Genomic DNA, 27881 nt, shown 5'->3' on the forward strand with positions numbered 1-27881 from the left:
CCATGCTGACTTAATGTTTTTAGTTTAGTCAACTTGAAATTGAAAGTTGCTCAATGTTAATTTAAGGGACAACTCGAATATTTTAGTTGACTAAACTAAAAATTCTAAGTCAGCAGGGTAACAAATTATTTTAAGTTGAAACAACTTTTGAAACAATTTTTTACAGTGTACAGTCATTTATTTTATAAAAATAATTGATAAAAACAATTAAAATTGATAAAATGCTTTCAATAAGTTTATTAATAAATTATTAATAAAATAATTGTTAATCCTATATATATATATATATATATATATATATATATATATATATATATATATGATAACTTTTATTCTTTTCTTAAATTTTTATTTAAATTGCTAAATAAATATAATCACTCTCACAGTTGTGGCAAATAAACCTACATAATATGAATGCTTATTTTAGCTTTTTATGTAAATGCTTATTATTTTTACAGCCTCTGCTGTCATCTCAGAGGGTGGTGGTCATGTTTGACAGCAATTTCACCTCTGTAGCTCGTTTTTAATTGGTTAAACTGATGGCGTTGCAACAATCCTTGGTCTATATTACATATATGACATATTATAAATACATTGTGGATCTTATTTAAGATGAACAGAATGCATTAATATATATATATATATACTGTAAAAGAAACAGGTGACTCTACAGAACAGAACTTTCAGACGGAATGCATAGCTCAACATTTGCCACTTAACTAGATCGACTTGTGGTGCAGAAAAGCTGTAGGATTTTGTGCATCACTTTCGAGTTGTTTACACTAAACCCCTGAGCCAAAGTCAGGCTCAATGGTGTGAACTTGAGAAGGATCACAAGGATGACTGTGGCACAGGCGCGTGGAGTGACAGATGCAGTCATTTACATGGCACCACGTGGATACGGTCCACTGACTACCACTCGCGCGCTCTCCGTTGCCCGTTCTGCCTCTCTCCGCGCGCAATCGGTTTACCTCCACTGAGAAAACAGGAGGCACTTTTCCTTTGCGTTTTCGCTGCCCGACCACAATGAAATCTTGGCAGCTAATTGCAGTCGTGGGAGATGCCCTTCAGGTAAGAAACATGAGCGGTGGGGAGAAAGGAAAATGAGCGCGTTGGTTAGAGGAGGAATTTGAACGCGAAATCGTGGGATGTTTTCAGTGCGCCGCCGTTAAATCTTCAGCCGACACGTTTTTCTTCTCTTTCGACTCTCGCTTGAGCCTTGTTGCAACATCAAAGGTTAGTGGTGACATCTCCACAGCTTGGTTTGTATTCTTGCATCTTGATGCACGCCTGAGGTTTGTGGCGTTGAGAGACATTTCTCAGGGACTTGAGAGAGACAGGTGCTTTCTGCATGGCATGTGTTTGGGTACAGGCATGCTCCGAGATCTCCTGAGTTAAGGAATGGTCCATATCTCATGCTCTGTCTTTAATGGTCGATGCCAGTACACTGATGCCATTTCTAAAGGACTTTGCGGGCTACATGAACCAGATCTTAACGATCGCAAAGTTATGCGTGCACCAGTTTACCCGCTTGAGATCAATAGGATTTAAATGTTACAGCGTTATTTCCAAGGACTTCGCCGGTTCACCTGCGACTGGAAAGTTCAGGTTATTGTAGGGTATCTTCTCACACTGAGATCAATAAATGCATCTGTGCTTGATAGTAGGAGTCAGATTGGAAGGAAGGAGGCTGTGCATTGCAAACGTACGGTACCTGACGTTGAAACATGAAATCGGGTTACAAAGAAGATGACACAATAACAACACCTTTCAGGTTGTCACTTGGAGACGGACTGATGACTGCTTTCTCACTGCCTTATGCTGTGGGAATAGAGTAGTCTTTCGTGGACGTGGGAGAAGTCGCTTAGTCACAAACTGACTGTTTTGAGCACCGAACTTCTCACACGTAGACCCTCATTTCATATCGAGACTAAAAAGCTTTAGAAATGTAGTAGGCATGTGTGGACTGTTTGTAGTGTGTTCTGTTGTTTTTAAATTCGAAATGAATTGGTAAAGACTGATATTCTGTGCATTATTTTTTCTTCAGGTTATCATTATAGTTATTTCAGTTGAGTTATGATGACAGGTGCGATTCACACAGGTATTTGAAGACACACAGACCCTGGGTTCTGTTTTATGAGAGCAATTGTAACTTCCAGTTTAATCAGGCTCTGGTTTATTTGAAGCAGCCTGGAAAAGAGGTCTTAACCTTTCCTAGGTTAACAGCAGAGACACTTGCAATACTTTGCTCGAGTGGTTTAGCCTGACAATTTCCACCGTCACCAATGCATGGTCAGAGAGCTGTCACATTTAAAACCTTTAAAACATATTAGATGTCATTTTGTCTCCAAAATAGTGCATTATCTTGCACCATGTCTCAGTAGAATGCAGTAGAAAGCCACTCTTGATCTGTGTTTATGTCCTGCATTTGCTTAAAACAGCCACGTCTGACTGCTAAAACAAAGCCCTGTTGTACATACGATAGTTAAACTGTCTTAAATTACCTGGAACCAGATTTTTTTTTGCTCTGTACACAGCAGTTCATTGTGACAGAGGGGGCATTTTGTGTTTAACTAACACTAATAGTGTAATAAGGTAATTAAGAATCTGCTATTTTCGTTTTGTTAGCCATATAGGCACAAGAGCACATGAACCTACAATTTTGAATCGTAATTATAATGCTTAATGGCCAGCTGCAATAAGGGAGTGCTCCCTGCACCCTGTATATGGCAAAAGACCAATTTTCATTCTGGAGTCAATGGTTAAAATCATGGTTTCCCACAGAGGAATATTATGCAGAAAAAACAACAGCTGAGCTCGTAGATGGTCCTACACAATGCCGATGTTTTTTTTTAATTTTTTTTTTTTTATCAACAAATGGAGACTGAATCACTATGGCTATGACACAGTGCCAAGAAATGGAAGAAAATGTGCCAAGATCCATGGCACAACAATATGTCAAAACGCTCTGTATGGTTTCTCCATGCCTCAGATGATTTATGGTGTTATTTTCCACACCAAATGAATTTGGCACTAATAGATGAACTTTTAAACGCTTTTCTGAGAAATTCTGAAGCTATAACACGAACGAGTGAAAAAAAGGTCCTGATTGGCAGCATTCGTTGCGTGTGATTTTTCAATTTATTTTCTACATTTATATGCGATGAAACAATAACTGTATGCCCACTGCATAGCATATAGGAACAACCTTTGTGACTGTCTGGTGAAGGAATTTGGTCACTGAATAAAACAGACATACCAGAAAGACAAGATCAAATTCAAGATCCATTTCCTTCAAATATAGTCTACTTTGACTTGTAATGTCAGACGGTTTTCAGTCAGCTACCAGAGGAACATACTTAAAGGAAGGACATTACAGAGCAGTGCAAATTATAAGGCGTGATTTAATGCTGTCAGTCATATTCTTAACTGGCCAGTCAGGGCGCTTGGCTCTTTTTGACCAGTCAGTATTGAAATAATGATAAAGCTCCCAACTACTGTGAAGGAAACTCTATGATTTTGTCTCATTTTGCTTTCTGAACTGCTTGCTTTACCTGCCAGTTCTTCTTAGAAATTACAAATTCAGTTTTTCTTTGACTTTTTTTTCTCCCCCACTAGGCTATGATATCATAAGGAAGTATTAGTTTTTAAGTTAAAAAGCTCCTGAAGAAGCTAGAGCAATATTTTAGGTGGCAAATGCTTTGTTTGGTGGTGTTATGAATGTAGACGAACCATTTTTTCCATTCGTTGCAGAATAAGACCTTGAAGTTGTTCCTTCCAAATTGCAATCTGTTTATTATGACTTTTATTAAATCATTTTTTGGTTTCTGTAAAGTCAAATTTCATTAACATAACACGATTCTGAAACTGGCTTGCCCGTTTAATTTATTCAACCAATTCGGTACCAGACATTTGAGCTTGTAGGCTGTTTCACAATGCTACATTTTATATGGACCGTGAAGAAATATGGAAGATTATATGAAACAATAGCATGTTATGAGGAGAAAAGACATGGGTTAATCCTGCGAAGGGGGAAGCTCATACATGAAAGATGATTAATTGACCTTTTAATTTTGATACTTTTGTCACATTTTTATTCTTTATGCTCACATTAATTTCTAGAGAGAACATAACAGATAAGTTTTACATTGACAGTGACGGTTGTCATTGACTTGCGCATAATACTGTTTAACCTTCTCTATTAAAGCGCAAAGGTTTTTAAAGCAGTCTGTTTCACAATGCAGTCTAGACAGCATTCGTCGAACCTGTTCTTTTTTAGCAGTGCATGATTGAGATTTAAAAGCACAGACATGTGATGAATCTCATTAATGTGATGTACCAACCAAGAAACCTAGTGCTGGGCGATAAGCAAGTGATTTATTGTGTAATCCCAGAGGGCGAACTGTAACTGCAGTTTCAAGAAGAAAGTATCCATGTTGGTTGTTTGTTGTCCTGGGTTATTAAGGGTTTCCAGTGCAATCGATACTGCTGTTTGTAGATGGTCTGTGAATGAAGAAGACTAGCAGAATAGCCGGTTAATAGCCTCAGGGAGAGAGATGCTGATTGGCCAGGAGTAGAAACCAGTATGTTGGCCCTCATGGCAATGGATTTCAGGATAATCTGTTTTTAATCCTGACTCTGTTTGCATTGATAAACACGCGTTCGTAAATCTTAATTGGCCGTGGATTGTAGCGCTCAAAACCATTAGCGTTCAGCACCTGTATCATCCGCTTAAGACAGAACCCCCAGCACATAGTATCTCAGTTGTAGATCTCATGCTTGCACAGTTGTTTGTGTTGACATTTTTAATGTAATTGAAATTATGTTCATGGTGGGCAGAGCAATGCTGCATCTCTATATTGCTAAACCATTAGGAGAGGATAAAGGGATGAAGATGTGGTGACACCTTTCAAAGGTGCTTGTTTTAATCAGTGTTAAGCGAAATCATAGATGGCCAAACAAAACAGTCATTTAATTAGACCTAAGTGGAATTTGCCCGGTGTTGTGCAAGATTATATCTCCCCTGCAGAATCCTATCCTCTTTGGACCATTTGTGATGCCTGTTAAAAAAAGTATCACATTATCACTGTCTCTTCTTCTAGATAATTAAAATAGCCTTTCTGGTCATGCTTTGGTAGCACTGGTGGTTACAAAAGGTACAAATAAATAGCAGCAATGGAATGTTTGCAGGTTAATCGGTTATTATACCAATATAATATGTTCTTTTATATTTGAACATTTTACACTTTTTAATTGTATTATATACCATTGAAGATTGCTGTGGTTTACATGTAAGGTACAGTAAGTCCCTTGCAAAAATTAACCATGGTTTCATTGTAGTAAAAGTGTGGTAACCATGGTGTATTGATTACCATTTTTCTAAATACCATGGTTAAACTATGGTTACTGTAGAAAAACCATGGTTCATTTGTGGTTACCACGATTTAACTAGTAACCATGGTTTTTTGGTTTAATTTGTGGTAAAACCATGGATAATTTTCAGAAGGGGTGCTAATGCGTAGCTAAGCTATCATGATAATTGGTTATCTGTATGCTATGCTAGTATGAAAACTAAAACAAAACACAGACATTTATGGCCATAACTGTTCAAACAACATATTTTATAATGCTATTTTAAGATAAAATTACAAATTTTAACGTATATTCTGCTAGTATATCAGGTTAATTGACTAGGCCCTAGTAGTATGCTGAGCAAGTAGGCTAGCTGGCTAACTTGTGAGCTAAAAAACAATGAGAAATGTTTAATTATAGCTTATGTGTCATTTTGCAAGATATTAATTGTCAAATTGTATATGTAGTTAACATACCTGATTGTTTGTATTGTCACAAAATGTAACCTATATTATCACATACTGTAGCTCTATATCTAACTTTACCCACATACATACATACAGTACTCATGTAAAGCAATAAATACTAGGCCTATATAGTAAATCTCAGCTACCTGAGTTGTTTGTATTGTTGTAAAATGTAAACAACATTATCGCCCAGGTCTAATCTGCTAAATGTGACTGTAAAGCATTATAAATATTAACACATTATTTACTGTAAAGCTGCTTTGAAACAATGTGTGTTGGGAATTTGACTTGAATTGACTTGATGCAATGTGATTCTGTAATATTTTCAGACACCAGATGGAGTTCCCAATAAACACTTTTTCAAATTTAAGATCCCGCAGGGTGACCAAATCTTGCCTGACTCCAAAATGAGTCATTGATAAAAGCTTTCATCACTGGTAATATTTGTAAATATGTTTGACGTGTTACAATGTACAGATTAGAAATGTGGCTTCACAGGTCAATAGCTCGAGAGCAGTTAAGTGAAGAAAAACACGCCGCCGCAATGACCTTCAGTCTCCGTGTACGTGACGTTCGCTGACGGGCATTAGCGGCACACTTAACATCTCCTTTCATTTGTGTTTGTTTTGTATATGATTTAACTGGTTCCGTGTATCCATCTAGGCTTTTGTATTTGAAGAAGCGTTACTAGTCACGTCAGTCTTCATGGACATCAAGAGCTCATAGCTGAATGTTGGGGCGTTTTGTCCTTAGGTGCTCTGAGGCTGGGGCCTGCTGGTGATGATAACAGTGATAATTCAAAGTGATTTCGCACAGCATGGTTTTGTCAGACCAGTCACCAACACCCCGTGGCACGGCTGCACGCTCATGTGTCTTAAATACGCCAGAGGCTTTACCGTGGTGTGGTACACCAAGCCTTACTCATAGGTCAGATGAGTCATTGTTTTACTTTTACTTTTTCGTTTACACCACAACGCAATCTGAAAGCTTTTTTGGGAAACATGATAATGGATTGAGGCTACTCTACTTCTTATTTTAGATGTGAGGCCGATCGCACGAGGGGCTCTCAAGCTTTGTATTCAGTGGAAGTACAGTGCAATACGTCAGGCTAACTCTGGGCAGAGTGCTGAGGCATGCTTTTTTACAGTTTTTTACATAATTAGTTCAGACTCCACTTATTCAACACAGAGGACTGCTCAAATTGTGAAATCACCCTGAGCCGTAGCGAACCATCTCTGAACTCTAGAATCAGCACTCCCTCGGTTCTCATCTACCTGGAAATGTTTTTTTTTCTCCTTTTTATTATTTCCTTATTTCTACCCCCTCTCCTTTTTAAATGCTGACTTTTCACATGCAGCGTGCCAATTATTTCACGCTGTCTACGCGGCCTCGCATTCTCTCCTTATCGCAAATGGAAGAAAAGTCTTCAGCCGGTTATCAAAATGCTAATGCGCTTGAAAGGAAACATTAGTCTTCCCCAGTAAAATGTTATTAAATGTGGTCTATTTAATCTTGTAAAAGTGCCGCTATCTCTTCAGGATTTCCAGATGTTTGCGCTTTGCCCGTACCGTCCGTCTTCATTCCGATGCAGCGATGCCGGAGTGAAAATTGCTTGTTGTCCTCAGTCGTTTTAAGCGAAGGCTCTAAAACAGAAGAATCTTTATGTTAAGCAGTTATTCTGAATGTGAGGAAAACCAGTTCAGAGGTTAGACTGAAAAGGAGGGGGGCGGCTTTGTGTAGACTGACTTGCACAAGCAATAAGTAAAGTTTATTTTGTAATATGCGGTCAGTGTAAAGCTGCATTTTCCCGAGTGCAAAACAAACACTCCATCTGTCTGTCATCAGTATTGGTATGACAGCCTGAATATATATTTCGCCTGTGAAGGCAAATTACGCTTTTCCCCTCTGTTTGCATAGGTATAAATGGTCATAAACCATTGACGTGCCTTTGTTTGTTGTCAAAACAGAGATGAAAACATTCCTGCCCATTAAAAGTGCATTGAACAATTGCTTTTGCATATTCTCTTAATGACATTAGTTTCTCATCAGCATGCACTGTACAATAAGTCATTCGAAATCACATTTCCCCTTGGAGTTGGGATTTGGCGCCGCACCAAATGAGGGATTGGGCCCGTGCTGGTAAACGGTGTTAAGATTCTGTCCTGACCTTTGATTAAACCTCTCCTGCGGGCTCTGCCTATGTTGCTGTCAGACAGACGTTTGCAGGATTCACAGGATTATGAGGTATTATGCAGATGGCATTCCTTAAGACAACATACATTTTCTGTTTAAAAAGCACCAGCGAGGCCGGAATCGCTTGGCATTTTTGCCGCTGTGATTGACATTGGGGTGAGAGATGTGTCTTGAAGGGCTCAGGCTGTTGTTGCGTGTTGTGATTGGCTCGTCAAAGAGCCTCACGGGCAGCTACAGTAGTTTTTTAGGTCTGCGAGCGCTTTGAGGACCAGATGTTGGCGTTATTCGTCACATTGGAGCTTTTCAGCTGGTACTTGGAGATCACAGATGATATCAGGTGGATATTAACTCTAATGTGCTCAGCCATTTCTCCATGAAGCCTTACATTTCAGGTCCCACTAGACATCATCCCATCTGTTGAAATTGTGCTGTGTGGATTATTATCCAGCAGTTTGACATGAATCAGGTTTTCCTCTAGTGCTCCTGGTCACATGTTCCGAGTTATTTTTGTCGTGCTTTTTTCACAATATTTTCTCCTCTTTTTTTTTTTTTTTTTTTTTTGGTGACTGAAACATGACTTGCTCCTCCAACCCCGGTGTGGACAGCTGGTAAACCCTTTGAGATGAGATTCTTTTTCATCAGAAGTTTTGTGATGTATTCTAAATCTGCTTCTTTGGCTTCATCCTCATCCACGTTGAGCCGCGCAGGTCGCTCCCGAATCTCTTTGGGTTTGGCGTGCATGGTGAGGTTTTGATGTTTATTTTGCCATGGGCGACGGGAGCCTGTGCCAGAACAGAATTGGCAGTGTATCAGCCAGAATGAATGTTATGCAACCTGTGACAACTCAGAGGACTGTGTTGGTGTGAAATATCAATATGCACAATACAACAGCACATAAAACGCCACATGGCAGTGTAAACAGAAACAAACTGTGTCAGGGAGATAGTGTAGATAATCTCGACATCTATGGATGAAAATGGGATTCGCAAAGGTGACCGATCAAGAGATGCAACGCTAGAACTCTCGGTTGTGGTGCAGGCTGTTCCTTTGGCATCGACGTGGCTGTATTTCAGGTTTTATGGTATATTTGTTGTGCTTGTCATCATTTTATGCTGCCTGGTCTTCTCTGCAAGGGGGAAAAAAAATGCTCAGAAAAGCCATTGATGTGGATTATAATTTTAATGCCCCACAGATTTCATTTGTTTATTTTATTATGTTAATGAATATCATAACAAGGGATTTCTAATCCTCACGGCGACCGTTCCTGCCTTTTCGGAGAGAATTTCTGATGAACCTTTTTATCTCTAATACACAGCACGTGGGGCTTCATAACAGCCCGCCGAGACACCGGCACTCATTTTCTCTCAGGTGAGCCTTTAATTGCATCTTCCTTACTCGGTGACATCTTTCCCATCATGGTGGGCTGCTCTCCTATGCGACTAGGCTCGCACTTACTCAATAAGTGGAACGGTGGCAGCTGTCATTGCATTGCCTTATTATTACTGAAAAAGACTTTCTAGTCCTTGAAGATCTGCCGACTATCGCCTTGCTTCGATTTAGCGAACATCGCAGCTGCTAGACATCCTCTTACAGCCATTTTGGCAGACCACTGGCCCCAGCGTAGGGAATCCACTTCCAATGGAGGAAAACAGCTCTTAATTGCCCTCCATAAACTGCCTCGCTGCTGCAAAACAAAAATCAATTTTTTTGCTCCAGGATGATTTTGGGGTGTAATGGCGAGCATCTGACAGCCAACTTTTGGCTATCTGTATGAAAGGTCACCGTTGACGCACTCCTGTCACGTTGATGCGTCGCGGGGGACGCGCATGCTATATGTACTCTAATCTGGGAACACCCCGCTGGGAGGAGCTGTGCTACTGTATCGCTTCCTCTGGTCGCAGCTCAATGCGCATTCACAGAGTTCCTAAATTGAGATTAATAATGTCATCTACGGCTGGAGTTTACGGACAGCGATTTCCGCCCCTCCTCTCCCCACCTTCAAAGTCCAGCAGACTCCCATTTGAAGAGATATAGAATGGGCACAGGGAATATTAATATTCTTTACAGACCACACGCATACACAAGCATCATCAATTTTCCAGACTTGTTTGTATACATTGACTCTTTGACATTCAAACCCAAGGTATCCTCCCCCACCAGCACGGAATGAGCGGACAGCATGTGTGCGAGAGAGTGCGTGGGCAAAGTGTCATGGCTGCGCAGTGCCAAGAACAGCTCCCCACATTGTTAACTGTGTTCACTGTCTGCAGACGTCTGCCTGGCTGTGGAGCTCATGAAGCTTAGGACACTGTCGTGAAGGACGAGCACAACTTCCATGAAGCACAAAGCCACTTTTCCTTCCACGTCTTTTCTTCATTCATTGTAAAGCAGGGTTGTGCAGTAAAATAACTGTTTTCTGTTTGAGTAGGCCTATATTATAAATGCCATTTATTCCTGTGATGGCAAAGCAGTCATTACTCCAGCATTCTTATTCTTCTCCAGTATTGGCCTTAACTACTATGTACTTACATCAAAAATAATTGCAATGTACTTATTGTGTTCATACTGTATTGCAAAACACCTCTTGAGGTGGGATATGGGTAAGGTTAGGGACAGGTTTGGTGGTATGGGTAGGTTTAAGGGTGGTTTAAGGTGTATGAGATGGGTTAACAGTGTCAAATGTAATTACAGGAATTAATTACAGATGTAATTACTATCTTACTATGTTTATCTATCTATCTATCTATCTATCAAATTCAAATAGCAGTTTTGCATTCTGAATCTGAGGCATTTGAAAAACAAAGAAAAATTTTTTCTGTGTTTTTTTTGTTGTAGTGATCATAAGCCAGATGCAGAACTGCAACTCACTGTGCGTGCTTCTTAAAAACTGTGCGTGCTGCTTTTTTTTTTCACATCTACTCATTTAAAATATCAACACAATTCTCACAGGCTTTCATAGTCACGTTCATTAACGTGGCATTTAACTGTGGAAGTCAAATCACCTTCATAGACTGAAAAATCCTTGAAATTCTTGGAACATGAGAAACAATGAAATATTGAGATTTGTGGAGAATAAAAGCTTCCCTCAACACCGCATCAGTGACTTGGCTTATTTCATCCGCGCCTCATTCTCTCCCACTATTTCATTTGTTTCACTTCCAAGGACTTTTGAAATAACATTGCCAATTTGTGGAGCACGGTTTTTCCGGATAATTATAATCCAAATTAGCCTCCACATGATGTGTCGGTGTTTTCCTGAAATTTGGTGGCTATGCTTAAATCTAGTTTGCAGTGGTTAAATATAAAAAATTCCAAGCATTAATGAATATTTTAAGCTTCTCTGTTCAGGTGACTCATTTAATTGTTTTGTTAAATAATTCGGCACACTTTTGGAAGAGTAAGCCAATAGTGATCAGAAGCACAACGAGCCGCAGGCGCTTGTATGTTGCTGGTATGTTTCATTCAAGCTTGTATGTATTCAATTAAATCCCAACTCTCTGTATGTGACGACAGCAAAGTTTTAAAAGGAAACCATTTGCTGCCGACTGGCTCGCTGATGGCGATAGCAGCAGTGGTGTATCAGTTGACTAATTGGAGAGGCTGTCCTCGCAGTGTTCTCTGCAGAGCCTGTTGTTTTGCTCATTTGGTGTGACAAATAGCAAGCCTGTGGAGGATGCAAGGCCTGGGTGCTGTTCTGACCTATGACATCTCATTTGTTTCTGATAAATGGCCATTTTCTGGAGGTGCGTGGTTCACTTGAGAGGCAATTGCCAGGTATGAGTCGCCTTCTTCAGTGACATCAGAAAAAGCCATGGCCTTCCAAGACTTGGGCAGAAATTGTTGCTTTACTGGTTGCTCTTGCAACACTATGTTGAGCAGCTTCTGGTGTAAAAATTAGATGCAATCATTATGGCAGCTGTATTCATATTTTTTTCTCATAAAACACGTAAAATTTGCCAATTTAGATCGGCTTCTGCACATGTGTTTCACCATCGGTAGTTGCAGGCAGTGTTTTTCAAGCTTTTTTGTCTTCTGTTCATCACCATCATGCCAGAAATGTGAAGGTTTTTGTTCAAAAAGTTTGTAAAGCGATTGTGTTCCATGAAAGAGGCCCAATATCTTTTCTTACAAAGGAACTGAAGAAAATGATGACGTTAGTCATGATTATCTATTTTTATCTACTGACAGCTCTGATATTTTTAGTTCTAATTTGTGTTTTGTAGGTTTAACAAAGCAAAATCTGAAAATTCTGTCATCATTTACCCACACTCATATTGTACACCTGTATGGCTTTCACAAAAGAAGAAAATTTGGATAATGTACTGGTCACTGTTTTTCATGAAGTTACAATAATTGTATACTGAAATATTCAACAGCACCATAAAATTATTGCAAAAGTATCTATATTACATTCTATACTTTCCAAGTCTTCTGCCACCTTATGTGTGTATTTTAAGTAAAAATTAAAGTCTTTAACATCCACTAAGGTCGTCTTTGGCATGCGAGAAGAATCTATGTCCAGTATGGAGAAAAAAAAAAAAAAAGGGGTCATGACTTTTTTTTTCTTTTTTTTTATCATTTTAATATGTTCCTTGAGGTTTACTTATAGTGTTAATAACTTTTTAATAACAAAGATGCGAACGAGCTGTTTAAACCAAACACGTCAAAACGAACGTTCTTTTACTGCATTTGTCCAATTGACGACAGACTCAAGCGTGTGTACTGTGTCAGAAAGCGAATGCACATCTGTAGACAAGATAGCGGCAGTGATTGTAATTTCTATTTGCTTTTGACATGACGCGATCATGTCAGCCGTTAGTGGATGAATGCCGGTGGGCGGGGCCTATGTTAATGCATTGCTCTGGAGGCGGTGTTTATGCCAACGACTGTGCCCAGTTGACGTCACCTTGTCCCATTGGATCTAAAACGAGCTGTTTTCTGAGGGTTATTACATTGCCTAAATGCTTTTTTATTGATGATGAGTAAATTTTAAGTTATGAAACTTGCAGGATGTGTTTAGCATACAAATACCTCTTCTTTATCAAAAGATCAAGGGAAATTTGGTTTCTCATGTCATGACCTCTTTAATTCTGATTAATTAATTCACACATTGAACTGATCAGGGACTGGATCCGTTTAAAATAATAATAATAAAAAGAAGAAGAAGAAAGAAGTTGAGAATATTCCTTAGTGGAATTGTTGAAAAGTAGAAAAAAATCTCAAATATTTTAAGACCTTTTTTTGGTCATTAATTTTACGAAATAAGATATGAACATTTTTAAGAAATGTTTTTGGGAATACAAAATATTTGTAAGTTAGAAAATAAGAAGAAATTGGCAAGAATAATTTAATTCTTAACAATATTTTACAAATCTGGCCCCAGGTTCTTACTTGAAATTGTTAACAGCTCATTTGAGGATTAAATCTGTTTATAAATTACATTTCTTAAATTTAAAAAAGTGTTCTTTTTGAGACTTGAAAGCTCCAGTACCTGTTATTGCAATGGAAAAATCAACCTGCACATTAATTCAGCATTTCTTCTCACACTTAGGACCAACATGAAAGTAGATGTGAGTAAATAAAGGCAGAATTTTGGGGATATTTTATTCCTTGTAATACCCCTAGGTTACACAGACCAGTGGTTTAAGGCATAGTAAACAGTTGTCTTTTGCGCAACTATTGTGTCCTCCGACTTGTGACTGTCTCATGGTACAGAGCAGGCAAATGACTCCAGGGTCATGAATGAAGAAGACGCCGGTATTAAACCTTACACTTGCCTCTTTAAACCTGGCAGGGGCCGCGGTTGCTGTTTATGTAAATGTTTTCCTCATATAAAGGAGGCCATCCGTTGTCTGCCGTCTGGGGCTGAGCATGTATGTGTGGAGATAAGGATGCTTCGGGTGGACTTGTCTGAGCCAGAGAGAGAGGGAGAGAGAAACTGCTTGTTGGAAGATAAACAGGGCTAATTAGAATATGCATTTGTTCAGTAATTCTGTCCATAATTGAGATATTTTAATCTTTGAACATGCCAGCTATTTAGAAAAGTCAGCCGTGGCTTCCCGCGTCGATCTGAAACATACTGTGTAAATGCAGCTTTTCAGACACGCTGGCAACGTACCAACAGGACAAGGAAAACACTTTTTTGGATTAGCAACCCTCTCCACTAACAACACAACTACACAGCGTTTGCAGCAAATCATTTAGACACAAGCACCCTTTGTCCAAAAAGTGGAGGCAATCCACTTTTTTTTCCCTTTTTTTTTTGATGGGCCTTGTTCCCTGTATGTTTGGATATGATTGCATGGCAATAAATTTGAACAGGCTGTGGTTTTACAGGGATACAGCAGCTCCCTGGTGTAATCACCCCCCTAATCTACAGAACAAACTCCAGTGCGGCTCTATAAGTCGATAGCACTTCAGGCAGGGGAACAGGAAGTCTCCTGCCGCTCCGCTGAGAGATAAAGGCACCGATAGGAGACATGCGGTACAGTGCAGCCATTGTGTTAGATCAAGATGTGCCTCCTGAACTGATGGGTGCTGTGAATTCTGATTCCACCTCTCTGCCGTCTCAGGACGAGATATGTAGATGGACTATAGAGAGACGTCGGTGACTAAATGAATATGAAAATGAGCTCAGGGAATGGATTGCTATTCAGCTGTCTTTCAAGTCTCTGGAGGTGGATGGGGCTGTTGCTGGCCATGTTTTTGAATCACAAGAATAAAGGTGAAAATGACACTACGTGTGTATGTATATGTGATTCGAAGCTGTTTGTACGTGCCTTTGGCTCTTTAAATATTTATGTATTTATGCATTCTAGATATGCTTTAAAATGTCACTGCGTATTTATGGTGAATTTCTAGCAACAGCTTAAAAATATATTTGAAGATGTTTCATTTTTTTTTATGTAGAGATTAGCTATAAATATTTAATATTTTATTGGGGAAAAAAAAGAAATATTGGTAAATATTGTGGTTTCCAGAAAAAAATACAACAAAATTTTAGCTGTTAGGTGACACTAAAATAATACAATAAATATCAACTAAACATCAAATTTAACAAAACACCATAACGTGCACAATTTGTAATGTAACTAAGACACACAACTATTTAAATAAAATATAATCAAATATGATGTAATGCAAGGACTTGTGGGAATGTCGTTTCACTTATGTATATATATATATTAGTGCTGTCAATTGATTAAAAAATTGAATCGCGTTAATCACAGTAATGGACCGTGATTAATCATGATTAATCACTTTAAAATACTAGTATTTACCTGTAAATGTGTTGAAATAAAGAAATGCATGACAAACTAGTTTAAGGAAACAGGACCTTCCGCCAGGTATGAGACATAATCCTTATTATTCTTTTATCATTATTCTTTTGTTTTTATTCAGCCATTATCAACCTTTATACTGGCAATAAAACATTTACCAAGCCACATCGCTATACATTTACCCAACTATTATCAAAAGTATTTCTAAATAAATACAACAAAACATTTTCTTGCGACCTTACGTGAAGTATTATGACAAAATGCATTATGAAGAAGAATTGGACCTGTTCTGCAGGTGCATTAGAGCTAATATTAGCATCAAGCTTCATAAGACAATTTATGAGATTAATAGTGCACTTTTACTCAGAACTTACTTCAAACCACCATCGAGTGTTTGTAATAATTTCCTTTTACGATCACATGTGTTTACTGTTGTTAAAATATGCTATTTATAGCCTTTTATATCGCTGCACAAATTTGCATTTCAGATGTACACGTTGTCATGTTTATTTCTGCTGTGTTAAAGCCTTAACATGTATGCTCTGCTGAAAGTCACGTTGTTTGATGTTACAACCGCCTCTCCGTTCTTAAGTTGCCAGGGATACATTCCAAGTATAATACGCATTAGTAAAAGGATCTATTTTAGCCCAAAAAACCGCAACCCACGGCTCTGTAATTTTTCCCGCGACTGAATTTTCAAAATAGCCCACTTGTGCCGCTACCCTGGTTCGCTGTACCCTCATCACACAATGATAGATAACCTTCCGTGCTGTGATGACGGCAAGAACTTGGGGTCAAACCTTATCAAACAATTAACTTGCGTTAAAAAAATATTAACGCGTTAAACTTTTTAGATTAATCGCATGCGTTAATGCATTAACGTTGACACCCCTAATATATATATATATATATATTATTTCCTATTATTATTACAGTAAAATTGCATGTATTGCCCTGCTAATTGTAATAATTTTTTTTTATTACAGTGTGTAGTTTTTTTAATAATATTAAAATAATATTAAAGTGATATTTTTCCAATCAATAGCCAAAACCATTTTTATTTTTAAAATACCTGTTGAAACAATAAAATAGAAATAAAAAATAAAAAAATAACCAGGGGAAACATAAAGTTTAATATGGCCCAGGATATTATTCTTTGTTGTAATAGTGCTGAGGTATCCATACACCGCCATACATCCCTGCCAATTAAAAAGTCTACAGGCAGCAGTCTCTCTGGTGTACCTCCATGAATTGATGTTCTTGGTGACTTCAGAAATCAAAGCGTCTTGTTTCTGTGTATTCTGACATTAAAAGCATGTAATGTAATTATAAAGCGATGATTAATATGAATAGGAACATCAGGAATGTAACATGAAGTCTGTTTTTAGATACTGTTTCATACCCAGCATGTACCTTTTAACATATGCCTGTCGCCCTGAAGGAGACATCAGAGAACTGCTCCCTCTTTTCCATTTGCTCTCCTTAATGCAATACGTGTTAGGCATCAGTATTCGGTTTTTGGCATGTACAGCTCGCTCTCGTGATCCGCCGTAATAGAGGGGCTTTGTGGCACTGCTAAGCACACTGGATGCGGCAGTTTTCATAAATAAGCTGCGTGCTGTTTAAAGAGCAGCTCTAGGTTGCTTTGCCTCTCATTACTGCTCACGTTTTAAATGGGGTTTAGGATGAAATTCTGTCTGCTTAACCCCAACGAAATTATGAACACTTTACTAGAAAGACGTCAGGGAGATAAAACGGTCCTTGGGAAATGGCAAGCAATTAAAAGTATATTAGCTGTTCAAGGCCAAAAATAATTAAAGCTCTCAGACCATTGTGTTTTAGAAAATAGCTGCAGGCAGCAATCATAAGAGGTGCACACTGAGTCAAAAGTCACCGCATACATGAAATGTTCAGCCACGGCCCGGCTATAGTACAGCCAAAAATAAGCAGCCATCAAAGCTTCCCTTTTGATTTGGTGCTTCTCATTTTCTGCGTAATGCCATTTTTTCCACTGTGCTTCACGCAAGCGTATCACATTACAGCATTTAGAAATGAGATTGGATCTGCGTATTTAATCACACCAATGCAATTAGTTGGTAGCAACAGAATGAACGGAATTGGAACGAGTCAAACACTCCACCCCCCACCCCCACCCCATTGCTGGATATATGGATCCGGGTGTGCAGAGACCCCCAGACAACATCATATTGCAGGCAAAAGGACTTCCATCCAAAGGACAAAAACTGATATTCTAGTGAAATTAAAGGATCTTTCCTGGGTATTGCGCGGTCCAATAAACATGACCTCAGAGATGACGGTTTGAACGCGGGGATGTGCTGCAGCGTGCCGGTTTAAACTCGCATACGTTCACGCAGTGGCCTTGTGTCAGCCGGTGACTGTGGTCCATCACGCTTCTAGACAAATCTCTGTGGGCTCGATGTGCTCAAAGGCAGTTCTTTCCACTTTAACAGGATTTGCACAGATGAGACGAGTGCTCACCAAGCACCACAGAAACATTATATGCCCCCTCCGGGATACCGGATAGATGCAACTTTTATCTCTTTTCTAATCATATCCTCGGCGTTGTTTGTTTGTCATTGCCATGTAGTGTCATTGATAGTGGTTAATATTAAATGACAAAAATGAGATTTTATAGCTCTTAAAAGATACTGTCATTGAGATTCACCTTAATGTGACATTTAAAACAGATTTGATGTGCAGTTGTCTAAGGAAATATGCAGCACCTGATTGATAAACATGCATTTATTTGTTAATTAAGAGAAGTGAGAAGCTAGTACCAGTGAAAATATTGACAGATGTTTTCTTGTGTTTATCTGAGTGTGATGGATTATCGAAAATATTGTATGATTATGATGTGGTTGAATTCATTGATTTTTGATTGAATGGAGGTGGATCTGAATTTGAGTTTGCATTTGATTATAAGAAAGAGGTGGGGTTTAGCAGATGAAATGATTGGAGAAAACCAGCAAACTTCACCAGAGAAGTCATTTCACTGGAATATGACATTTTGGTTAAAAAATTATGAGCTCAAAAAACTATGCACATGCATGGATGAATAGTTCATGGAAAGGTCAATAACATGCATTTAAAATTTGGGGTCAGTTTTTAGGTTAGTTTGTGTGGCGGCCATCTTGATAATGCCCCTGTGCAGCTATTTTTAATACTATTACTGTCAGATTTTTTTTTTTTTTCAATACTATTGAAACATAATCTTGACGAATTTATGTTTTTATAGTATATTTCAAGTCAGTGATCAAATCTAGCTCAAATCTCATTGAAAAACAATTTTTTTCTGGTGCAATTAATTATGTATGTACATTTAAAAAAAAAGAAAAAAAAAAGTGAAAGGTGGGATTTCCAGTTCTCTAGCCACCATTCATGTTTCTGCTCCTCCACCTTACACTGTCTCTGATATATTTTATCGATTATTGATGTTATAATGTGCTAGACTAGCATGAGGGTCTCTTGACTCAGTGATGAGTTCATTACAGGTTAGGCTCTGTACTGTTCATGTGGACTTTAAATGACAGCTCTCTGTGTTTGCCTTTTCTGATGATTTACATCTTGTGAGTTTCATCTTGGTTCATAAATGACAGTGTTTTTCAAAAAAGCATCATATCATCATGCAAATGGACTTGACAGCCAGAGATGAGCATTCATTTTCTTTTTATGTAAAAAGAGCGGCTTTGAAATTTCGATAACTTCACAGAAAAAAGAAAAAAAAACGTCATATGAGCTTAGAAAGGAGGAGGATAGATGATGACAGAATTTTCCGTCTAAAGCAAGGTGTAACTGTATATGTAGCGTTTAAAAGTTTGGGAACAGTTTGAAATAAATGAATACTTTTATTTAACAAGGATGCAATAAATTGATCAAAAGTGACCAGTGAAGGCATTTATAATGTTACACACAATTTCTCTTTCAAATAAATGCTGCTCCTTTGAACTCTCTATTCATCAAAGAATCCTAAAAAAAAAATTTAATTAAATTAAATTTCCATGTCAATGTCAGCATATTTGACCCTGGACCACAAAACCAGTCTTAAGAGTCAATTTTTCGAAATTGAGATTTATACATAATCTGAAAGCTAATAATAATAATAAATAAGCTTTCCATTGATGTATGGTTTGTTAGGATAGGACGATATTTGGCTGAGATACAACTATTTGAAAATCTGGAATCTGAGGGTGCAAAAAAATCAAAATATTGAGAAAATCGCCTTTAAAGTTGTCCAAATGATTTCTTAGCAATGCATATTACTAATAAAAAATGACATTTTGATATATTTACAGTAGTAAATTTACAAAATATCTACATGGAATATGATCTTTACTTAATATACTAATGATTTTTGGCATAAAAGAAAAATCTTTAATTTTGACCCATAAAATGTATTTTTGGCTTGTGCTACAAATATACCCCAGCGACTTAAGACTGGTTTTGTGCTCCAGGGTCACATATCAGAATGATTTCTGAAGGATCATGTGACACTGAAGACTGGAGTAATGATGCTGAAAATTCTGCTTTGACATCACAGGAATAAATCAAAATAAATTATTCTATTCTATTCTATTCTGCACACTCTTAATCTTGATATTTAGATCTGTGATTTTTTTTTGATTGTCACATGTGTACCTGCTGGTCTTGTGCAAACACAAAACATATGGACAACTTTGGATGAATTATTATTATTAGTTTGTTTTTTTTTGGCCAAGATACTAAAATTAGATCCTTCCTGTCCGATTTTCTTTTTCTTGTTCTCCCTGTAATCATCAAAGTTTCATGCTGGCAGAGTATAAAAGAATTAAGCTTCTTGGGTAACATACTGATGAGGCCTTTTGCTGAAGCTTGAAGACGATTTGAATATTTGAGTATTTTTCAGTGTTCAGAGGAGGAGAATTGATTCATTAATGAGGTATTATTTGAGCGTTCCTATTTTCAGCAACACTGGCGAGTGTTTAGTATTCAGACAATCAGGGACATTTTTATGGGCTTGAGGTGCTCCCTTTCTCCTCTGTGAAGGATCAGACAAATGAATAGTGCAGAAAATGTAAATATATGCATCTCGAATAGAAAACCTTGAGGAAAATGAGCGCAGCGGTCATCACACCATGCTTTTCCCTGCTAACTTTACAGCTGCAGACTCGACTTAAACAACCCCGAATGAAAGGACACGAGCGCATGCTTTTGCCCCAGGGCAGGACGCTTCACGTGGATGGGGTGTCTCGCTTGGCTCGAGAACACTGAAATTACATCGGCTGCAATTTCAACAACCCTGGGTGAAAAAACAATCGTCGCATGTCTGTAGCCAAAATACTGAGTGAGAAATCTGAGCGGCTGATAAAAGGAACAATTTGCTCTGTCATTTAGAAATCCCAAGGAGGGAAGGCTTTTGTGACAAAGTGTATAGGCAGTGTGTGAGAATACCAGTCCATCTCTGAGTCTGTCAGCCGCGCTGTCTCCACGGGAGTGTGATGACTATGCTAGGGGAAGGCTAACCTTTGCGAGTTCGGTGCTGTTCTGGAGAGAAGTCAAAGAACTGACACCTTCTGGAGGGGGAGGGTGTGTGTCAATGTGTGCGTATATGAGTGTGTGTGTGTTTTCGAAAGGGGCGTTTTTGCATTTTCTTGAATCTAATAGGTTCAGGCACACTTTGACAGCAAGTTAATTCCAGCCAATACATTATTTAATGAAGCTACACATGGTAAAGTAGGTCAAAGGGGGCAAATAAACAGCCAAAAATCAAAGGTATAATTTGAGATATACTTGTAAAGCAACAAGGATCACAGTGCACTCTTTTAAAAAAAAAAAAGGTGCCAAAAGGGGGATTTTGCAGTGATGCCATAAAGAGAACCATTTGGGGTTTTTGTGTGAAGAACATTTAAAAAAAAAAAAAAGAAGAACAGTTTTCCTCTATAAAGAACCTTTTGTGCAATGGAAAGTTTCCATGGGTGTTTAAGGTTCTTACCATAGATTTCTACAAAGAGTGTCTCAAGAGGGTCTCATTAATCAATAATTGTTCTTTTTGCTTTTGTGCCCAGACACACTTCTCACCCCAAACTTTGCTGAATTCATAATGGATATGTAGACCCAAAGTTGGACTATAATGGGCTAATTCGTTTTAGCATTATGCAGTCTTCAAATAATTCCATGTTTGCTGTTCTTGTTACCAAGTTAAACAGTTTTGATAGATGCCTATATTATGCAGATCAGTAGAATTTTATGCAGAACTTATCCCAGATTGAGCATCATCATCAACCATTTTAAATTGTAACATTCTTTTTTGTATTCATGTATTTGTTCTTATAAATATATTTATACAATATTTAGATAATTAAGACTCCTAAAATGTATTTATTAAGTTAGTTATTGCAGGTATACCTGTAATTGTTTGTTCACATAATTTTTGTATTTCTTCTTATAATTTCATTTTTTTTTGTTCTATATTGTTATAAAATTTATCCCATTATATCATTTTTGCATATTTTATCGTAAATAAACTGGTGTGTGTAAATAACATATATCAATATCATTCTGCGACAACAACTGCACACAGACTGTGTGCTTAAATACAAGCACATACGTAGTGAACGTGACCCAATGCATCTACAATAACTTTCATGCATTAATAAACCTTTTATGTCTTTTTACATGACTGTCTAACCATGACGGACACAGCTTTTCCAGAAAATGAGACATTAGCCATTGACAGACCATGTATTAGTGTGACACTGTGGGGTCTTTCAGAGGACCCGGTGTTCGTCATGGTCATTCACTGCTTCTGAGGAAGCCTTTTGTGTGCCAGTGTGGAGAGCTGGGCATCAGCAGACGCTGCGCTCTCCATGCCTGCTGCACGACTGCGGGCCGCTTCTTTGTGCCTGGAAACATGGTGCTGGGGTGGGTACCTGAACCGCCGCCAGCTTTGACTCCTCTGCTGGCTCCTCAGACATCTCCACCATCTGCTGAAGGGGATGTACAAATTGGACGTTGGCAGAAACATCAAGGGGGTACCAACCTGACCCAAAGACGCATCCAAAATGACATGCTTTTTTGCCCTATGCGGCACCAGTGGCTTGATATCACCACAATAACAGCAACTTCAGTGATATTATTCATTTATCACTCTGATTTATCACTATATTCAAACACAAAGCATTGTCATCATTGCATTCAAGGTCTAGGCACGCTGAAGTTATTTTGAAGAGTTCACTTGACAGTTGATGATATATGGCAAGATCTGTGTAAATGTTCTTTAAAAATGTCTGCTTTAGTGGAGGAAAAAAATAACAGCATAGATGTTTGGAATGACATGAGTCTGAGTAAATGATGACAGAATGTTCACTTTTGAGTAAACTATTCCATTACATCGTTGCTATGACAGTTGCTTCCACCTTTTCACGGTTGTTTCACGGCCATTACAGCTCCACCGGTGACTGTCGCCGTTGTCTTGTGCTTGTCCCGTTTCTGTGACTTTTATTTGTTCTGCCTTGGTTATCTTTTTTTAATCTCCCCTGTCACTTTTATCCCTGTGGAGAAGTGAGCAGGTTTCTAGATAAAGGGAATGTTTCGTTTTTCAGATGAGGAGGACGAAAAGAACCCCTCTGCATTGTGATGCATATCACAGATGCGTTCGAGGCGTGATTTGTGTTCAGATGCCGTCGTGCGCTTATTGCTTGTGGCTCAAAATGCATTATTTAGTTCTTCAAAACTCACGCCGCCTGGGCGTTCGTGTTCAAATCGACATTTAAACCTTAGGCAGACGCTATAGCCGTTGGTTGCGTTATATGGCAGACTTTAAAAGGATATTTCAACTAAAAATGAAATGTGTCTTTATTTAATATCCCTTGTGTCAGTACAAACAGGTATGAAATGAGATATTTTGCAGACCGCTCAAGCTGTCCATATAGTCAGAGTGGATTAGGACCAGATATGCTGTTTTTAGTATGGAAAAAGGAGCTTGAACATTCTGTTAAATATCTGCTTTTGTTTTCCAAGCAAGGAAAAAATCATACCAGTATGGAATGATATGAAGGTGAGTAAATGATGACAGAAATGCAATTTTTGGTTGAACTATTCCATTTAATGATGCTTTACAGGCTCGTATAAGCAAAATACGCAAAGGTTTTTAAGTACAATGTGTTATTTTAAATTCCTGGGCTATTTTGGAGACTGTGAGACAATGTTAAGTTCAGATATGTAGCAAAATTATTCCCTAAACTGGTTACCCTGTCTTTTCGACAAAGACTGTTCTGTGAGTCTTGACTATAACATGACATTCTTGAAAACAATAACCGTCAGCTTGTTTCTCATTCGTCCTGTCCTTCTCCCTGATGATCCGCAGTCTGCTTTGTTAATGACGGCAGTGCACTCTGGGTTTGAGACTTTAATGTGTCATTTTGATGATAAAGGTGGTTAAACAATCATCAGTTATTTCATTTGAAGCAAAGCCGATGAGCAAACACAGGGCGTTTTCTCATTATGTGATATGAATTGACTGAGAGCTGAGAGGAGGTGTGGAGCAGCCGAGGGTAGTGCTTTCTTTGTTATCACTGCCATCTCCTGGTCCGTAGTGATCACTTTTGGGGCTGAGCCTCTCTCCTTTGTCCTTCCTAAGACTAAGCTGAAAGGAGAGAAAGGGAAAACACTGTAGGAAGAGTGGGATTCCAGATGTAGCACTGACAAATGTGCGGTTTGAGCAATTTTGCTGAATTTTCTGGGTTACCGAAGAGTATGGCTGCGCTGACGGAAAAAGTACCATTTGGCACCAAGATAATATTAGGGCTTTCGTGATTATTCTCATTTCGCTAGTTGACATGAAACACTTTTGAAAAATCCACATGTCCTGCGGTATTTTCAACAGTATTTAGCTAATTAGTTTGTAATTATGCATGCAGTTTTAATGACCTTATATTAATTGAGAGACTGCATGGAATATTTGTAGTTTTAAACATTCGTTTGTCACACTGCAGGGCCGTTTGAATTGAACTACAGAAGGCAAAATGTGATTAAAAATAATGAGAAACCTAAAAGAAACGGTGACCAGTTACTGGACATACGATAGCCTCTTTCTCTTGTCCTTTCATGTAAATTTTAACCTAAAAATGTGACATCGAATCATACTGCTTGAATTCCCTTTAAAATGCAAGCAGAAACAGTCATGTCACACTCGCTTATAGTTTCTGTCAGTCTGTGGGCGAAGCATCAGTTTCAGGGTGTTTTGCAAGAATTTTGGCTGGTATATGAGCACTTCAAATGAACTCAGACCATCTGAGATGTCCGCAGTGCCAGCATGGTTTGTTTACGCAAAGCACTCTGGGTTCACTTTATTTTTACTTTTGAAATATTCTAAATATGTTACATGATGCTCATGACACACAGTTTGTGCCTAGAGAAATATAAATCAAATGCAACTGAAGTCATGCGATCCATGACTAGTTGACACGGAGCTGACACCGGGCCAACAAACTGACTAGTGGCAGAAGAAATCATCTAGTCGACTAGCCTAGTCAGTGCAAGCGGATAAGTGGATATTTACCATTATATTACTTTGTTAATGTTAATGTAAACATCACAGTCGATGAATATGGTAGTCATTCAGTCACTTACAAAAATGTAACATGGTTACTACCACTGTTTTCGGACTGTGAACATTTGGAACATACCAAAAATATCAAATTTGGAAAAATGGAACCACCATAGCACTTAGTATAATGATGTTAGTCATTCAGTCAGTGTACCATGTTACTACCATAGTTTTGGACTTCAACAGTATTATGTATATAATTTATGAAACTAAAAACTACCATGATACATGAATATGTTAGTATTTAGCTTAAAAATATAGCAAGGTGCTACCACATTTACTGTAAATACCATGTTACATGATATAGTGGTCATTCAAACGATTACAAAAATGTAACATGGTTAATGCCACTGTTTTTGTACTATGCACATTTTTGAACATTATAAATTCACCAAGTTTACCATACCAAAGTGAAAAAAACTATAAATGGAACCTCCACAGCTCTTCGTCTAATGATGATAGTCATTCAGTCAAAATATCATTTTACTACCACAGTTTTTTTACTTTAACAATAGTATGTATACTATATAAATGTTGTAAATTGTATTCAAATTCCATTGAAAACCATGAATATTTTAGTCATTTAGTGATTTAAAAATATAGCAAGGCACTACCAAGGATTTTGGACTTTTACAGTAGTAATATGTTGTACATTTACCATCTAATTACCATGTTACATGAAAATGGTGGTCATTCAATCACTTACAAAAATTACCCAATGGACCATATTACTATCACGGTTTTTGGACACTAACAATAGTAATATGTTGTAAATTTACCATATAAATACTTTGCTACATAAATATGGAAGTCATTCACACAAAAAAAGTACCATTGTACTACCATACTTTTTGGACATTTACCATGGTATTATCAAAAGTGTCATGAACCATGAATTGCTTTGTAAATTACATGGTAACGTATTTCACAGTGCACACTCTGCTAATAATTTATGTATTATCTGTATTATTTGTCATTTTCTGAGTGTCATGAACTAGTGGGCCTTGATTAATGATGCTATATTCATTTCTGACAATCAGTTATGAAACCGACCAGGTTCATATTCAAACCAAAATCTGTACATATGGGAAGTCCCTTGGCCACACAGAGTTATTATCGACTTATTTGGGCTGGAATTGTGTGGAATGTTTTGTGATCCAGTGAGTCTTAATAGCTGCGAGCAAACAAAGCAGCTCTGTTGTAGTCATCAGCGCTGCGTCTTCAAAACACTCCACTCCATCTGTTGTCAACAAGTTGATTAATTAAAAGGAAAACATTCTGTTTTATGCAAATCAGTCAACAAATCAGTCACATGTCATCCATATGCATTTTGGCCTCCAAGTCTGCGCGCCCCTCCCACCGCTGCTGGAGGAGTTATTGACACTAACCCTTCGGGCACACAATGTCAGCTCTCCTCCAACCACGTGTTTGATTCCAACATTGGAATTGTGGGCACGGAGAGCATCAAAGCTGCCCTCTCCTGCATTTGCATAGTGTTTAAGCTGATTCGAATCGCAAGGACAGAGCGGTAAAATGCGGTGAAATTACTGCTTGCTGACTTGAAGTGGAAAGCATGTCAGGATGTTAATGGCGTGGTGTGTAATGCGGCGACAATTGATATTCCAGCACGCTCCGGCAGGTTAAACGTGTTAACAGCCGAGCTCCTGCTGCCTGAGCTGTTTGCAATAACATCGCTTACAAACATGTGTTCATTAGTAGCACCGGGGTCAGAAAGGTCCTCGTTGGATTTCAGCAGTGGAATAAAAGTTGCAGGAATGCAGCTACGCTATTATAAATCGCTCCTGTGTTGTCTTAATTTGTCTATTTATTCGTTTGCTTAGAAATGCCACCAAAACACACACACACACACACACACACACACACACAGCAGTCTTTTGCTAGTGTGAGAAAGATATTCCGGTTGACTAATGCCCACCTGCCTCTTTCAGGAACCCAAAGCTGAGAGTAGCAGCTGCTTAAATAAGGACGTCAGCACTGCGAGTAAAAGATGGATGCTGTACCTTTGTGTGTTCATTTCCTTTAATCTCCGCGGCTTGCCGCTGTGGATTAAAAACCAGGAGGACTGGAAGTGCTTGATAGACTGTAGACCTCCCAAAGCCTGACAGGGAAGAGTGTTTGGCAGAAATTCGTTGAAATCTTGCCCAAAGCGCAACTGTAGCCTGGGAAATAGAATAGCAAATGAGAAGCCATAAATATTGTTGATGGTTTTTGTGTGTAGTAATAGAAATAATTTGTGTAAGACTTTACATCTGATGTATCGAAAACACCACAGTCAGACAGATCCAGATTGAATTCCACATTCTGTGTGTGTGTTGTAGCAAACTCTGCTGTGGATTTTATTATTTTCATTTTCCATGGTGGTGGTAGTGGTGGTGTTAAATTGCGTTACTATCTCCAAGGCAATAAAGGAGCGAGCGCTCTTGAATCCTGACAGGATTTACTTGGAAGGGACGAGGGGATGTAAATTGAGAGTTAGTTATTGGCGCAGAAAATCTTCTGCTCAGCCAAGATGGCGTAAACGTGATGGAGAGCTGCAAGTCTCAGAGCTCCGCTCGGGATCAAAAATGATGTGAAGACATGCCAATATTGACAATGTTGACTGGTTAACATTTTAGCCCACAGAGATTTAATTCGTCTTTAAACTGACAAAAGAGATTGAGTGGAAAGCGAGCTGTGTCGTAATGCCACCTTCTCTTTTGAAGTCAACTCTTGTTGATTGACTATGGTTTGGAAAACACTATCAAGGGAGGAAAAACCAGGGACTCTGCATATTGTCTATACTTAAAGGCACAGTACACCTGAAAATTTAAATTCTGCCATATTTCCTCACCCGCATGTTGTTCCAAACCTTGTCTGAGTTTGTTCTGTTGAACACAACGGATATTTAGCTCTTTTTTCATACATTGAAAGGATATTGTGCAACATTTCCATTTAATAATAGCCTACATACATTTAATCTGTTTC

General features: G+C 38.3%; 1 protein-coding gene across 11 annotated transcripts in view; it reads left to right on the forward strand.

Moving 5' to 3' along the window:
- rbfox1 (RNA binding fox-1 homolog 1) overlaps positions 1-27881 on the forward strand; it is a 298167-nt gene that overhangs the window by 31489 nt on the left and 238797 nt on the right. Inside the window, exon 1 of one of the 11 annotated variants that reach the window (XM_058770874.1) lies at positions 746-1071. The exons of 9 other annotated variants lie outside the window; for them this stretch is intronic. In XM_058770874.1, coding sequence (XP_058626857.1) covers positions 1027-1071 — 45 coding nt within the window. In that variant the 5' untranslated portion in view covers positions 746-1026. One more of the 11 variants, XM_058770882.1, reaches the window with a different exon arrangement.

Source organism: Onychostoma macrolepis, chromosome 03 (genome assembly GCF_012432095.1).
Source record: "Onychostoma macrolepis isolate SWU-2019 chromosome 03, ASM1243209v1, whole genome shotgun sequence".
NCBI classification, from domain to species: Eukaryota; Metazoa; Chordata; class Actinopteri; order Cypriniformes; family Cyprinidae; genus Onychostoma; species Onychostoma macrolepis.